The sequence below is a fragment of the Schistocerca serialis genome, chromosome 9 (genome assembly GCF_023864345.2).
Source record: "Schistocerca serialis cubense isolate TAMUIC-IGC-003099 chromosome 9, iqSchSeri2.2, whole genome shotgun sequence".
In the NCBI taxonomy this organism is placed as follows: Eukaryota; Metazoa; Arthropoda; class Insecta; order Orthoptera; family Acrididae; genus Schistocerca; species Schistocerca serialis.
The window spans coordinates 336,633,498-336,649,046 of NC_064646.1; the positions used below are offsets into that span (position 1 = coordinate 336,633,498).

Below are 15,549 nucleotides of genomic sequence, written 5' to 3' on the forward strand. Positions count from 1 at the left end.
CCAAATCAGACAAACATGACAGAGACAGCTACTAACGTACGGTAGATTGATAGGGAGATTGCCGAACAACCGGAACCGCAGGTTGCTCTTTCCCGACCCTAGTCCACAAGGGAAAAACGAACGACCCAGTTTATAAACCACCACCTTCCCCCGGATGGGCAAACGGAGAAGAATGGTGGGACGACCCCAAAGCAAAACGGCTGGTGACCTCACCAAGAAAACAAGTAGAATTTAACAAGAGTAAATCAAACAACATATCACCAATCACTTAGCTACTAATAAACTGCGATTTCTCGAGAAGACCTGGCGCAGCACCCCAAAATCGTTCTCCCGAACCGTCCGCTGCCAGCCGCTTCAGCGGACGAAGAAAGGCGCGCCGATCTCCCGTCTCACGGCGTCGCAGCTCCCATCGGCCAGACTGATGTCGTGGGTTGACTCCTGTTGCCCTCGTTTCGACCGCGAAGTCACTACCCCTCGCCATACGCCGCGGCCCACTGGACTCTCGTGGCGACCTCACATGCGCCGACGCTCAAGGCGGACAAGTCATCTTGTGTCTCAGTGCGCGACCGACCAACCGATCGAGTCAACCGCCAATGACTATTGCCTGAGCAAACTCGAGCAGACTGGCGGCCTAACGCGCAGCCTCTGATGCAGGAACTGGGCCCCGGTCGGGCGACTACTCGCTGAGTTCTCTTACTGGCGGAGTGAAAAGACTCTCATTTTGCCGGCTTTAAAGGTTGATCCGAACGACAGACATACTAGCACTCCGAACGACAGACAGACACTAACTGCCTAACAAATGCGGACGAGAGACAGACCCAGACTGACCGACTGGCGAGCTCATAGCGCCCCATAAATGCACGTGAACAGGCAATCTTTCCCCTTTCCCACCAGAGGGAGAAACCAAAGCTGCGATTGTCACAGCGGCGCCATCGCCAGAAACGGAGGGCGACTGCTTCACACTACGCGCTGCGGCGCGCTCTTCAAAACAGCAATTTTTACCACGGCTCAGTCATCAGTTGCTCTTTATGGTCTTCTGTTAAAATAGGCGTCGAGGAACCCATCTTTGAGTACCCCACTAGGTGGATGACTGTGTCAACACTACCAACGGTGATGTCCAGTTGTACAGCGAGGCATTCGCCGATCACCTCGAATGAGTGTGTGCGCACGTTCCAACATTGCAGGATTCAAGAGTTGTGTGCGGCCCGCCAATACGCGGTAGATCGGGCAGAATTGCACGACTTAGTTGCGATGATGACGGACGCTCTGCCCAACGACTCACACTGCCTTTGTTCACTGGCCTCCGTAGACATTCTGGAAGCGTCTATGAATACCTCTGGTTTTCCGCCAAACAAAGCAGTGAGAGCTCTGCCTGGAACGCACCTCCATTACGACCGCCATTGTGGAGACTACGTATAGCGCCGCCATCCATCGGAACTTCATGAAACTGTAGGAGATGAAGCGGGACTATTCCAGAAGCTCCGCAGCAAATTCCCCCGCTTTTCAACTGAAATTGGCCGAGAAAAAATGGGGTGAATTATTTATTGAACACTTCTCGTATATTTCTGACATGTTAACGCCAACGGCTGTGCTGTCTTCTCTTTGTGACTGTGACGTTTAATGCAAGATCGCATTTACTCCTGGTGTCCTCATGTCCTCAATATTGAGGATGTACCAGTTTTCATTCTGCCAAGCACATTATCCAAATCTCACACTTGTTGAAAACATTTTATTGTGAGTTGCCGAGAGGCGGACACGTCACCACAGGCCAGCCACGACGACTTAGGACTCTGCTCTAGAGCTGAAACAGCATGGTATGGTGCAATCGAAGCCCAGTTCGCGTCGATGCCCAGTCGGGCTAGGGCCCATGTTGCCGTAATGGATGGCAATTCAGTGAAGTAATTCTGGGTTTTGACGCAGACGCTGAGTTTCTCACTTGCACTGTATTGAGGATTTTACTCGAGAAAAGAAGAGCAGAACCGTAATGATCTGCCGCCCTGAGCGACACTATTGACGGCACAGTTCGCCCTCAAATTATCGCGGACAGAGGGGCTAAAATGTTGCTGACAACGAGATGTCATGGAAATGAGAAATTTGGAGACCACGCGGACGTTTCTTCACAACTGCCATAGATGCATTAGCAGTGTGCTATGTTGTATCATCCTGTTGAATACAGACAGACAAACACTCCACGTATTTATCCGTCGTCTCCACAAATCTGGCAGAACGAACGTGTTCGCCTTGTGTACCTTTCCCTACAAAAACAATTATTACTGTGAATATAAACCCCGCGGACCTCGTAAGTATTTCACTTATGAGACTTTGACATCCATATTCAGTACACTAGCAAAGAAAATACAAGCAGGGGCAATCGAGGCACGTATCGCTGCTCAGAGCTATGCTGTAAAATAAATGCTGTTGGTGACAGTGCTGTTTACACTTTCCGCCGCTACGCTGTATCATTGCACTTGTTGACGTAACCGACAGTCACATGGCGCAGCGTGTGAATTGCGTCACGCGCGACTGCCCCGCCTCCTCCGTAGCGGGCCGCCCCCTCCTAGTCTCATCCCTACCCACTGCCATGTGCGTCGCCTAATCAGCAGCCGGAAGGCGTGACGTCACGGCCTGCTCGGCTCGGCGCCGGCTCCCGGTGTCGATATTCCTGTCGGTACCGGACCGCAGCCATGTCCTCGGCCTACAGAAAGCGATCGTGGGTGTGGGAGCACTTTCAAGCTCTTGGCCGTGAGAACGTAGTTTGTTTGTTATGTGGGAAGAGGCTCGTTTTTTGCTCCAGCACATCCGGCATGGCCAAGCACATAGTGTCGTTCCATCAAGAGGTCTTACCGGAGAGCTTCCAAAGTGCAGAAACAGGTAAAGCAAAAATACGTATTTCACGCGACAACTTTTTCCAACAATCTGCCCGACGCAGTAAAATTGAGACGCAGTTTGCGGCTGGTATCCTTTCCTGGCTAACTTCGATCAGCATGCGTTTGTCACTGTACAGAAAGACTTTCAGATATGTCAGTTTGGCTTGAAATCAACAGTAACTTTTTAAATGACATAAAACTCCAATTATTTGGAGGATCTATTAAGATGTTAAATTCTTTGCGTTACATGTGGACAAAAATTCCTCTTCCCATTGTATGCGTTATCATTCATTCATAAATTCTTTTATTCTTGTAGATAAGAACAGTGTCGCAGAAATATTCACGAGAAAGTTTCGCAATTCGATCGTAGAAAATATGCACGGAAGATTCGACGTACAGAAATAAGAACGATGTTTTTGAACAGGAACTGTGATAGACTGACAGAAATAAATGATCAGTTGGTTATCTGCAAGGCTTATGCTATTGCCTTAAAAAATTGCTGGCAAAGGAAACCGATACTAGTTGGTCACGGGTTTCCGGGACGTCATGCTACTCGCGACCTCGCGGAACCCGATAGTTTCTTGTCAGCTACAGAGGACGACTCCTTGCCGGGATTGGTCGTACCACTGACGTGGTTTCGGATTGGCTGGCGACTAGAAGCCAAATCAGTCGCCATGTTGAAACTTACTGCTTTCGCCGTATTTTGCAATTTCAGGGCGCAGTTCCCATGAAAACTATATTTTGAGATATTTATGACCTTTGTTCTCTAAAATGCGCGTTTTGAGCTTTGATTGATGTATGTGCAGAAGATAATCATCGCCGATTGAGATGTTAATGGACGTTTAATCTGCTACCGCTGACAGTTGTCTGCTTTCTTTCAATGTTTACTGGATACCTTCAGATGAAGAGATAAACATGTCCTCCAGTAACGTGTGGCGGTATTTTGAAGTCGATAACTGCCAGGATACCAAGGCAATTTGCCAGTTGTGCTTCATGTCTGTCTCAAGAGGCCTGAACAGTCGTAGGCTGGGAACAACCTCCTTATGGAGACACATGAAGAGTTATCATGGTGCAATGATAGTGCCAGACACTGAACATGTATCAGGTACGTTATCTTTGATAGCGCGTAAAATATTTTCGCAGCTTCGTTAGCTGCACAGCTGTCGACTTTCGGTAAGATAGCCCTCGCACATTATGCATTTTCCCCGTAGCCGTTTCCGCGTAGAGTACCCTAAATTTCAAAGCAGCCAGCTGATCATTGACAAACATTGGTACAGTCTGCGCATGGAATTACAGTTTCATATAACCGAGCGTTGCATTGACGATCTGTCAGGCGGCTACACTGCTGAGTAGTGAAAATTCTGACCGCAGGAGGCGCTGCTGTATCGGCAGTAGAAATGCGTGAGAATGCAGTGTACTGCAAAGCATTAACTGTGATACATCACGCGTTTGCAATTGACCGAAAGTAAACTAAAATTGAGTGCTGTAAAATAGATATGCCGCAGAAATGCTGCGTCCCTGGTTGCAAAAGCAACTACTTGACAAATTACAGAAATTTAGGGTATGTGCCAGTATTTAGATTTCCAAGAAATTACAGACTTAGGCAGATGTGGCTTGACGCGATAGGTAAAACAAACTGGACGCCTTCGTACAGTTCTGCTGTTTGTTTAAATCATTTTAAAACTTGCGATGTTGTTGGAAAAAGTTGCGAAGTTATCGATGAATGTAATCAGTTACAGCGTCGTATAAGAACGAAATTGAGAGGAAATGCAGTGCCTTGTGTGCAGCTACCTGAGCCTAATTTCAGCGAACGCTATGGCCATCAGATAAGGAATTTTGTCGGAGGTAGGTAACAGATTACGCTTGTCCTAACATCGAGATAAATTGTGTGTCAGTACATTTTCCGTCCGTCAGAGTGCGCATCGATTGCCGCCATGTTGTCAGTGCTGCGTGTTTCAACGCAATAGCCGAAGGCGGGAATTAATGTGGAAAATCTGTTTTGTTTGTAGCCTCGACTAAGACCACACACACAAGTAGCGCAAAAAGGAAGTGTTTTTATTCATTTTTATGTGAAGTTGTGTATGGCCAGGCTCATCGGGAAACAGCGTAATATTTGTGCGTGTGTATATAGTATAGCTGTGTAACGCTTCCGAAGTGTGCGCTAAATGCAAAGTAGTCTATTTTGGTGAGGTAATCGGTATTAGGTAACTCTGACCGATGACATCTCTAGATTTCGCTCGATGGAGCATGACAAGGTCGAAAACTGTCCTGTCGTTGGACCAAAAGGTTGAAGTCATTAAAGCTTTAGAAACTAAAAGTCAGATGCAGGTAGCACTGCAGTATGGTATTTCACAATCCTCAGTCTCCCGTATTAAATCTAGAGAATGTGATATTCTTGATAATTGGCAGTTGAGACGATGTTCAAAAAACAGTTACAATGCGACGGATGTGAGCTCAGCTGACACTGACAGTTCGCAGTCATTAGAAGACCGCTGTAGCAGCGGGAAAAAAGCAGTCACATCCAAACAGGCATACGATAATCAACCTGCATCGCCTCTGTTTCTCAGAGCGATTGGATCTTTACACAACTTTAATGGTGAGCATACCAGCAGTCATGCCACTTCATTCAGTGCCTTTTTTGTAGTGGCAAATCGTTTAGAAAATGTGTTTTTTGTTATTCCTTGAATGAATGTTAATTTTTATGCCGTGTTTGTTATTTCTGTTTAGAATTTGCTAGTTGTTGGTTCAATAGGTTTGTGTAAGTCAGAAGACATCCACCCCTTTTACTTCATCGCAATATTGTAGTATCCTTTGCAGAACTATCATATTATTCATTTAATTTAACACATCGAAGCATTGGTTACGCAGTCACGAATGAGGGGTTGTGTTTCATATAATTTTGGTGTTTTGTATTATTCAGTGACTGCAGCAGATGATCTTGACGTGACCAGCTATTTTATGGCTTTCAACAACCGAACAACAAAAAACAGCAACTTACATTATGTCGTATGACATTAAATTGACAACCTGTTATACTAAATTCGATACCTAACTTACTTTATCTTCACCTATAACAGGAATTAACCACATATAGCGTATTTAATATTTGAATTTAATATCACTCCGCTTTTTGCTTAATTTTTTATATACTAACGATTGGCAATTATTTAAGGCAAACCGAGCGACAAATACCCCTGCAATAAAAGCGAAGTAAATATTGGAGGAAAACAAGACTTCCAAAAGTTATCCCGGTTTGTGATTTCTGACATAGTTACATAATTTTCTTAACAAATTTTATACTGGTTGGTTGGCAGATATTCAAATAAAATTTCCATTTATGTTTACTACTTGCTCTTGCATATCACGTAGTTAAAGATATAAGTCTCTCTGTGAAGACCACGGATAACTTATTTTCCTGTCTTTGACCAATTAAAATGCATAGTCTTTGATAGTGTTACTGTGAGTTATACATGAAGCCCTAGATACAGACATGTAATATTGTTTTAACTCCACATAAAATGCTCGGCGAGAATGAATAGAAATTTTATCACACACGGTACTTAACAGAACCATATTTTCACTGCCTGTGCAAAAGCAGTAACAGTGTATGGTCAATTGCTTTTATTCTCTCAGGGAATTTTTCAAAGACTTTAAAATCCATGTGAAATGTTCACTTTTCGACCAGCTGAATTTTTTACTATAGTTTGCAAGAAGGTAATGTGTTTAATGTTTGTGAGAATTGCAGGTTCTTTGCAGTCTTTTTTTTTGTAATATTATTTGAGAGAGACACTTACATGATGTAATTATGTGATTGTGTGCCAAATGCTGTGAAGGTTTTCACATAGTACATCTTGAATAGATGTCATGTAAGGAAGGTTATTAATATTCAAATTAATTTTAATTTAATTTGTGCTTCTCCAAATTTCTCTGTGGTTTGCTTTTCTGGTTACTCTAAGCAAAAATAGATTACTAATATGTCCATTCACATCTTAGTTACTGTTTATTTCTATGTAAAAGTACATTTTAATAGCTCCTTTCTGGTATTTTTTATCGCTGATTACCTCAGAACTCCAGAGAGTATTTCATCCAACATTGTCTAGAGCTTTTCTCTAGATCTGCAAATGTTTCGAAATGGTTTGCCTTTCTTCATCCTCTCTTCTAAGGAAACATTTTGTTTCAATGGTGCTTCATCTATTCCTGCATTTCTTGCTAAGCTGCTTCATTAAGCCATTAAGAAGAAAATGTTCTCTTCACTGCAGAAAATATGTGAATGGGTTTTGATGTGGTTTAGTGATGCATTGTGCATTAGGCCTATACAGCTATGATGATGTTTGTTGATCATAATTTAGACAATTTGTCCTTGAATTGTGTATTATTCTAATAGTATATTTACTTTGTTGTGTAAATTATTTGTCATGAGATTTAAAATGGCCTCTTCAATCCAACCTTTCGCCGAGGAATTAATTTTTAAGTCCCCATATATTTCTGAACAACACTTCTATTTAGTTATTTCATGTAAGAATAGATCAAATTAATTCATTCAAAACACATGTTTTGTAGTAAGCAATAATTATTGTTATTTTATTCATGTATGGGCCACAGTAGGACCACATAAGGCATAATCCATCAATGTCACTTTTGATGGTTGACCTTCCTTTGTGTCCAAATTTGTTTCATTCTTTCAGAATGAAATCCCTTTCTTTCATCAGACTACAGTGTACCAGCCAGTTTTCTAATTTCCCACTAAACCAACTTTCCAAGGAAATATATTTTTGCCTGAATGTTTTTCTGTCTGTAACATCTGTCTGAGTTATGCCAGTTACATTAAGATCCCTCACAATTGCAGTGATCCATGTAATTGACTTAGTTTCTGCCTTACTTCTGTTTCATAGAATTCTGCTGTTTGTTTTGTCAACCTACTGGGTGCCGTTCTTTTAAAGTGCCCATAAAATTTAAGTCTTTGTTTTCTCATGTCACCATGTATGTCTGTGTATTCTTCTATTTCCTTATTACTTCTCAGCATATAAGATTCTCTATCAATAATTTTAGGGCCTAATATTTGTCTAATATTCTTTCTTTCAATTTCTGCACTATCCCTCTTTCTATTTAAAATAAAAGTTTCTGCTCCATAAAGACCTTCAGGTTTGATTACAGTGCTGTAACACCTAAATGTACTGAATTTAGAAAGTAATTTTTTATTATAAATATTTTGTGTTAATCTGAATGCAGTTACCATTTTTTGACAGTGATCTTTGTTTGCAGCTTTTCCAGTCCCTTTTTTGTGTAATTTCCCCCAAGAATGTAAACTGAGACATACTTTTTATTTTCCCATATTTTGTGTTAAAAACTTCGGTGCTTGTCATATATTCCTTTTTTCTAGTGATATTTGTAGTCCTATTTTTTCCTCAGTTCCTATAAGAATTTCAATTTGTTTTTGAGCTGTGGTAATATCCATAGTTAAAATTGCCAGACCATCTGCAAAGGAGAGGCAATCTACTCTAATAGTACTTCTGCTCAACTTGATTGATTCATCTATATTTTGGCTCTACTTTTGCTTTCGCCATTCTGTAATCGCCTTTTCCAAAACATAGTTAAACAGTAATGAGATAAGTCCATCTCCCTGCCTAACACCAGTCTTTATCAAATGGTTCAGAAATTTCTCCCATGAATTAAACTTCAGAGCTAGTGTCAGTTAACGATTCCTTAATCAATGTTAGAGTTTTATTATCTAGCCCTTGTTCCTTTAAAATTTGGAAGAGAGATTCACGATCAACTGAGTTGTAGGTCTTTTTAATATGCTCAAATGTACATACAATATTGTTACCAGAAATCCTTTGTGTCTAAGGATTAGTTTTAAATTAAGAATTTATTCTGGACAGGTCTCTTTGGTCTAAAGCCTGCTTGGTATTCATCAATTTTAGGTTCTAACTGTTCTTAGCCTTGATCAAGTAAACAATGCAAGAGAATTAGTATGTGACTGGGAGAAGAGAGATTCCTCCGTAATTATTAACATCAGTTCTACCCCGTTTTTTATGCAATGGATGAATTAGGGCAGTTTTGCAGTCCTCGGGTATTTTCTCTCTTTGCCAGACATGCCATGTTAGTTGAGTGATTTCTCTTATAGTGTTAGGGCCAGCTGATTTTAGTAATCCTGCAGTTACACGGTTTTCTCGAGATGCTTTATTTTGTTACTAGTTTGCTGTGGATGGAATTTATTCGCTGGTTCTGACAGTTCAATAGTTTTTCAAAGTAATTAGCAAGTACCTTCCAGTTTTCCTGGATGTTAAGAGCCAAATAGCCATTTTCATTTTTGGAGCAAAGACTTCAAGGTTTGTAACCAGTTAGTTTTGTTTTGGATGTTTTATAAAAGTTTCTTGCATTGTTCTTTTGGAAGTCTTTTTTGATTTCGACAAGTTGGGCATTTTCGTAGTTTCCTTCAGTCTGTCGGATGAATTTAGATGTTCCTTTTCTTACAGTTTGAAAAGTGTTGTAAATATTTTCAGTTTTGTTATTATTCCAGTTTTTGAAAGTCTCAGGCCTAGACTTAACCACTGTTTCACAAACCACTTTCCTCTAAGGGCGTTTTTATTTCTTTCGAAGTGGAATTGAGTTGTGCGTCGTGATAAACTTTTCTCATACGCTTTGCTAATTGTGGATTGTTTTTTGTCAAGTTCGGTTGTTAGAATTGGATTATTTTAGTGGTGTCAAATTTTGGGATAACATTTTTTTGTTTTGACGAGTTCTTGAGGTTGACGTTTTACTTTTATTCATATTAAATAATGAGCAGAATCTATATTAGCCCCTTTGCTAAAATTTCTTTGTAGTTAGGGTATGAAATTGTTACAAGAAGTCTTTGGCAATTTTGGTTTGTCCATTTATGCGTAGGAAATCCACCACCGTTTTCTTATGTTTTTTCCTCTTTACCAAATTGACCATTAAAATCACCCATTAAAATTTTAACATGGTTTGAGGGAATTTTCAAGATGATTTCTAATGTTTCCCAAGCTTCATTAATTTCTTCTTTTTATCATTATCCTCATTGACTGGCATATGGGCATTAATTAAAGTGTGTGCCCTATTTGCACATTTAAGAGAAATTGTCATTAGTCTAATAGTAATGGGTTTTACCTCCGTTATTGACTTAAAAATAATTTTGGAGACTGCAAAAGCAACTCAGAGATGGGGTGTATTATTAAGTATTCTTCTATCAGTTTTGCTTGTAAAAAGATGGTAATGCCCAAAATCCATGGTGTTATTGTCTATCATTCATGTTTCTTGAAGCACCAAAATTTTAATCTTCTGTTCTTTTAAGTATCTCCCATTTTGTGAAGTTTACTTGGTTGCAAAAGTGTTTGTATGCTATGTGTTGCAGAAAATATATTTGTTTTGGTTTTAAACTGGTCAGAGGACTCACCTCTGTTGAACCACACTGCTTTATCACCTGGCCACCCCAGAATCCGAAAGACCAGTTGCGCCAGTAATACTGGCAGTGGATTGACCACCTTGGGTAATAATGTGTTTATCGGAATGCTCCATGGTTATTGTATCTGGAATCAGGTGGGGTTGGGTAGAGACCCATTGAGTGAACTCAGTGTTAAGACTGGAAGTGTTAGTTCCAGAATATAAATTTCAGCTGTACCACTGGCGAACGCACACTGACCACTTTGCCACTTGCTACAAGACAGATGCAAAGTGGATTTGGTTTCGCATTGCCTTGGTCCGGGACTGCTTATTCTGTATTGCTTTCCACTGTATCTGGTGGAATGTTTGCTATCTGCCACCTGTGACCCATCCAATACCCTAGGCAATGTCGGCTTCTTAGACTTCTAGTTTCTCAGAAAATTATTTTGAACGATTAGTTCATGAGCCTACTCGAAGCATAAATGGTTGCGAAAGCATACTTGGCCTATTAGCAACAAATAATCCGGGACAAATAGTGAGTGTTGTGACGAATACAGGGATTAGCAACCACAAGGCAGTTGCTGCTAGGCTGAATAATGTAACACCTACAACCATCAAAAATAAACACAAAGTATATCTATTTTAAAAAAGCTGATAAAAATGCTCTTAACGCCTTTTTAAGAGACAAGTCTTCACTCCTTCCGATCTGATCATGTAAGTGTAGAAAAGTTGTGGAATGTTTTCAAAGAAATAGTTTCAACAGCAGTTGAGAGATATATACCACATAAATTAACAAGTGATGGTACTGATCCCCCATGGTACATAGAATGGGTCAGATCGATGTTACAGAAGCAATGAAAAAAGCATGCCAAATTTAAAAGAACACAAAATCCACAAGATTGGCAAATTTTTACAGAAGTTCAAAATATACTTCTAACAATTTCCACAACGAAATTATGTCTCAAAATGTGGCAGAAAACCAGAGAGATTCTGGTCATACATAAAGCACACCAGTGGCAAGGCGCAATCAATACCTTCACTGCGCGATAACGACGGTGAAGTCACTCATGACAGTGCCACTAAAGCAGAGTTATTAAACAGGGTTTTCAGAAACTCCTCCACCAAAGACGACAAAGTAAATATTCCTGAATTCTAATCAAGAACAACTGCCAAGATGAGAAACATAGAAGTAGATATCCTCGGTGTAATGAAGCAGCCTGAATCACTTAATAAAGGCAAGGGCTCCGGTCCAGATTGTATACCAGTCAGGTTCCTCTGAGTATGCTGATAAAATAGCACCATATTTAGCAATTATATACAACCACTCGCTCACAGAAAGATCTGTACCTAAAGACTGGAAAATTGCTCAAATCACACCAATACCCAAAAAGGGAAGTAGGAGTAATCGGCTGAAGTACAGGCCTATGTCACTAACGTCGATTTGCAGTAGGGTTTTAGAACATATACTGTATTCGAACATTATGAAATACCTTGAAGAAAACGATTTATTGACACACAGTCAGCACGGTTTCAGAAAATATCGTTCTTGTGAAACACAACTACCTCTTTATACTTGTGAGGTAATAGGTGCTATCGACAGCGGATTTCAAATGGATTCCATATTTTTAGATTTACGGAAGGCTTCCGACACTGTTCCTCACAAGCGTCTTCTAACGAAACTGCGTGCCTCAGTTGTGTGACTGGATTTGTGATTTTCTGTCAGGTCACAGTTCGTAGTAATAGATGGAAAGTCATAAAGTAAAACAGAAGTTATATCCAGCATTCCCCATGGAAGTGTTATAGGTTGTCTATTGTTCCCGATCTATATTAACGACATAGGAGACAATCTGAGTAGCCGTCTTAGATTGTTTGCAAATGATGCTGTCATTTACCGTCTTGTAAAGTCATCAGATGATCAAAACTACTTGCAAAGTGATTTAGATAATAAACCTGTATGGTGCAAAAAGTGGCAATTGACCCTGAATAAAGAAAAGTGTGAAGTTATTCATATGTGTACTAAAAGAAATAATCTAAATTTCGATTACGTGGTAAGTCACACAAATCTGAGGGCTGTAAATTCAACTAAATACTTAGGGATTACAATTACAAATAACCTAAATTGGAACGACCACATAGATAATATTGTGGGTAGAGCAAACCAAAGACTGCGATTTGTTGGCAGAACACTTAGAAGGTGCAACAGGTTTGCCAAAGAGATTGCTTCCGTTACACTTGTCCGCCCTATTCTCGAGTATTGCTGTGTGGTGTGGGATCTGCATCAGGTGGAACTGGCGGATGACATCGAAAAAGTACAAAAAAGGGCAGCTCGTTTTGTATTATCGCAAAATAGGGGAGATAGTGTGACAGACATCATATGTGAATTGGAGCAGCAATCATTAAACAAAGGTGTTTTTCGTTGCTACAGGATCTTCTCATGAAATTTCAATCACCAGTTTTCTCCTCCGATTGTGAAAACATTCTGTTGGCACACACCTACACATGGAGAAATGATCATCCCAATAAAATAAGAGAGATCAGGACTCGCACAGAAAGATTTAAGTGCTCGTTTTTCCCGCGTGCCATTAGAGAGTGGAATGGTAGAGAGACAGCATGCAGGTGGTTGATTGAACTCTTTGCCAGGCACTTTATTGTGAATAGCAGAGTAATCACGTAGATGTAGCTACAAAAGTTAAAGGAGACTGCTGTGTTGCCATTCTTGAAGTTGTATGCAGGATAGTAGTTTAATTTGAACTTAAAATATATTTTCTAACTCGTCATTCTGAAATGTAGATTTTGGATGCAACATTTAGTTAACTATAGAATTTAAAGTTCACTTGAGATTGTGACGCATTTTTAGAAATCGTTTTAGCTTCCTGATTAAACTGGATAGCATTAACAGTGTCATTGATCAAGTTTAAATGCACTGTTCATGGGAATTACATATTTTCATATTAGCTTCATGAATCTGCATAATTGTTTCACTCTTTAAGTGGATTTTATTGTGTACTTTTGTCGGTGTTCTTGCATTGCTTCCATATTTGTCATAACTTTCTGCAATTTTTGTAAAAACATTTGAAGTTTTATATTGAGACATTTGAAGTTTGTCATCCAAACTTGTTATATTTGTGTTACATAATTGGATACTTTTTTGTTCAGTGTGTGTTCTACAAGGAGAATAATATTCTGCATTTTGAACCCATAGTAGACAGAATTTGAAAGATATGGGAAACTAAAGCATTTGCAAACTCCCAGTTGTTTAAAATGGTAATGACATTTACATGTTTTGTAAGTAACATTGAGAGTAATTTGTCGAAAATGAAAATGTTTATCTTGATGTCAGACTGTTATAAAGTAAAAATTTTAAACCTTGAACCATCTTTCTGTTCAGTACGGATAGGCATGTCACCAGTACAGTAACCCCTTGCTTCCAACAGTACACACAACTTCGATTATTGGTTTTGTCGTATATTGTCTATGTTCTCAGTAGCTACTACTAAAATCGTGCATTTATGATAGAGAGACAAAGTTGATGCTGCGCACTGCAATTGCCAGCTTTCTACCGCCAAGCACTAATAACTCCAGGCTAAAAGAGTAGCCATTTACAGTGCTGTAGCAATAGAGGCATTGTCATGGAGACATTAACAAATTCATGTAACATTATTGGTTGAGGTAGGCACGCAAAGCTGCTGTGCTTAGCCTGCTGCAACTGTTGGGGATTAGCTTACACCGACTCCACAAGGAATGTGACAACTGTTCTCCAGGATGTAACAGACATATAAGAGGAAATATGTGATGTATTTGTATTCTTTTTACCCATACAGACCTTGGAGAATGCTGCAGACATGTGCAGTATTGCTTCTCGAATCATTACGTGTGGCTTTGGTTAAAAGAGTCATTTCCACAGCTTTGTCGTGTTAGTAGTGATTTGCTTCGTGGTTCATGTAAGTGAATCCCCTGAAAATATTAAACTGTGCAGAATTTAACCACAGTACGCAACTATTTGAAGCAAATAAATCAAAAAGCATTACATGGCATTTTTTTAGCTCATGCAGAGGTTTGACTTTTATTTATTATTTTAATACTTGGTGAACTATAAAACTTCATGTGTTATCTATTAATCCAGTTCACAAATGTATCTTCAAATAATATTATTTACAGAATTTGTGAGGATATCTCTCCATCATATTATGACCCTTCTTGTAATATTGAGCAGGCTATGCCTCATCAGAAAGCTTCGAACTTGTTAATGTTCTTATTATAAAATGCATTTTAACCTTCCAGCTGCGGGTGACAAGGACGTATGTGTTCAACTATTTACAGACAGTTTTGGGAGGCCTGTGATTTTCATATTGAACATGTTTCTGCTCTGTTTGCAAGTTGGAAGTCGTTATTTTACTCTTGATTACTTTTCTGTTGCTCTGGAACATTGTAGCCTGCTACTTTCCCATCTGAAACATTGAGAGTTGTGTTTTCTCATTCTTTAGTCTCACTGTCAGCTACACATGTACCTACTCCTGGCATCAATTTTGTACCCTCCTCCATACCCAAACTTGGGTATGGAAACTTCCTTTAATATTATGTGTGTGCAGGTGGACACACGCATGCTTGTGAGTTTTGTCTAATTTGATATTACGCATTTTGGCCGAAAGCTTTACTTGTTAGTAGTCTCTTTGCTGTGCCAGTCTGTGACTCGCCATCTCCTCCATACGTGAGTAGCAATCTGTCATTTTTGTAATATTGTCATTATTCCATCCTGGATTTTTCATTATTTGATTGAACCTTCCTTTTAGGTATACAACACTCTGAAAATTTGTCAATAATTTTGTTCTGCTTTTACTCCGTTGAAAATGAGGTCCGCATTTCCTGCATTAGCTATGTTAAATGTCAGTTAAAAAATTGATTCTAAAGGAAGTTTCTGGTTTTTTTGTTATATTCCTAAAATTCTATCCTTACACCTATTCGAACTATTGAATAATAATGCGCTACAATTTTGGACAGAAAAATTTGAAAATTTTCATGTAATTAGAGGGTTTAACAATTCCAGCCGTAATGTGGATCCACAGTAAATGTTACAGGTTGACAGTTATTTCTAAAAACTGACACTAGCCTATTCATTATGGAAAGATAAGGCTAACAGCAGGAGCTCTTAGTGCCAGCCCTTTTCAGTAGCTCTTCTTTAAGTCGAGTGAACTGCTACTTGAATCGGGTTGTGACACCTCATGTGGTGTCAGTTATCAACACCTTATTGTTTCCAACATCATCAGCCTTTTACTCTGCTGAT

At 39.7% G+C, this 15,549-nt stretch overlaps 1 protein-coding gene across 10 annotated transcripts in view; it reads left to right on the forward strand.

Annotated features, from left to right (window-relative positions):
• The window catches only part of LOC126419898 (protein bric-a-brac 1-like), a 459,260-nt gene that overhangs the window by 309,541 nt on the left and 134,170 nt on the right, over window positions 1-15,549 (forward strand). Inside the window, exon 1 of one of the 10 annotated variants that reach the window (XM_050087176.1) lies at window positions 4,460-4,712. The exons of 8 other annotated variants lie outside the window; for them this stretch is intronic. In XM_050087176.1, the coding sequence (XP_049943133.1) occupies window positions 4,475-4,712 (238 nt within the window). In that variant the 5' untranslated portion in view covers window positions 4,460-4,474. Of the gene's footprint in view, window positions 1-4,459; window positions 4,713-4,756; window positions 5,464-15,549 lie in introns of those variants that run through there. One more of the 10 variants, XM_050087170.1, reaches the window with a different exon arrangement.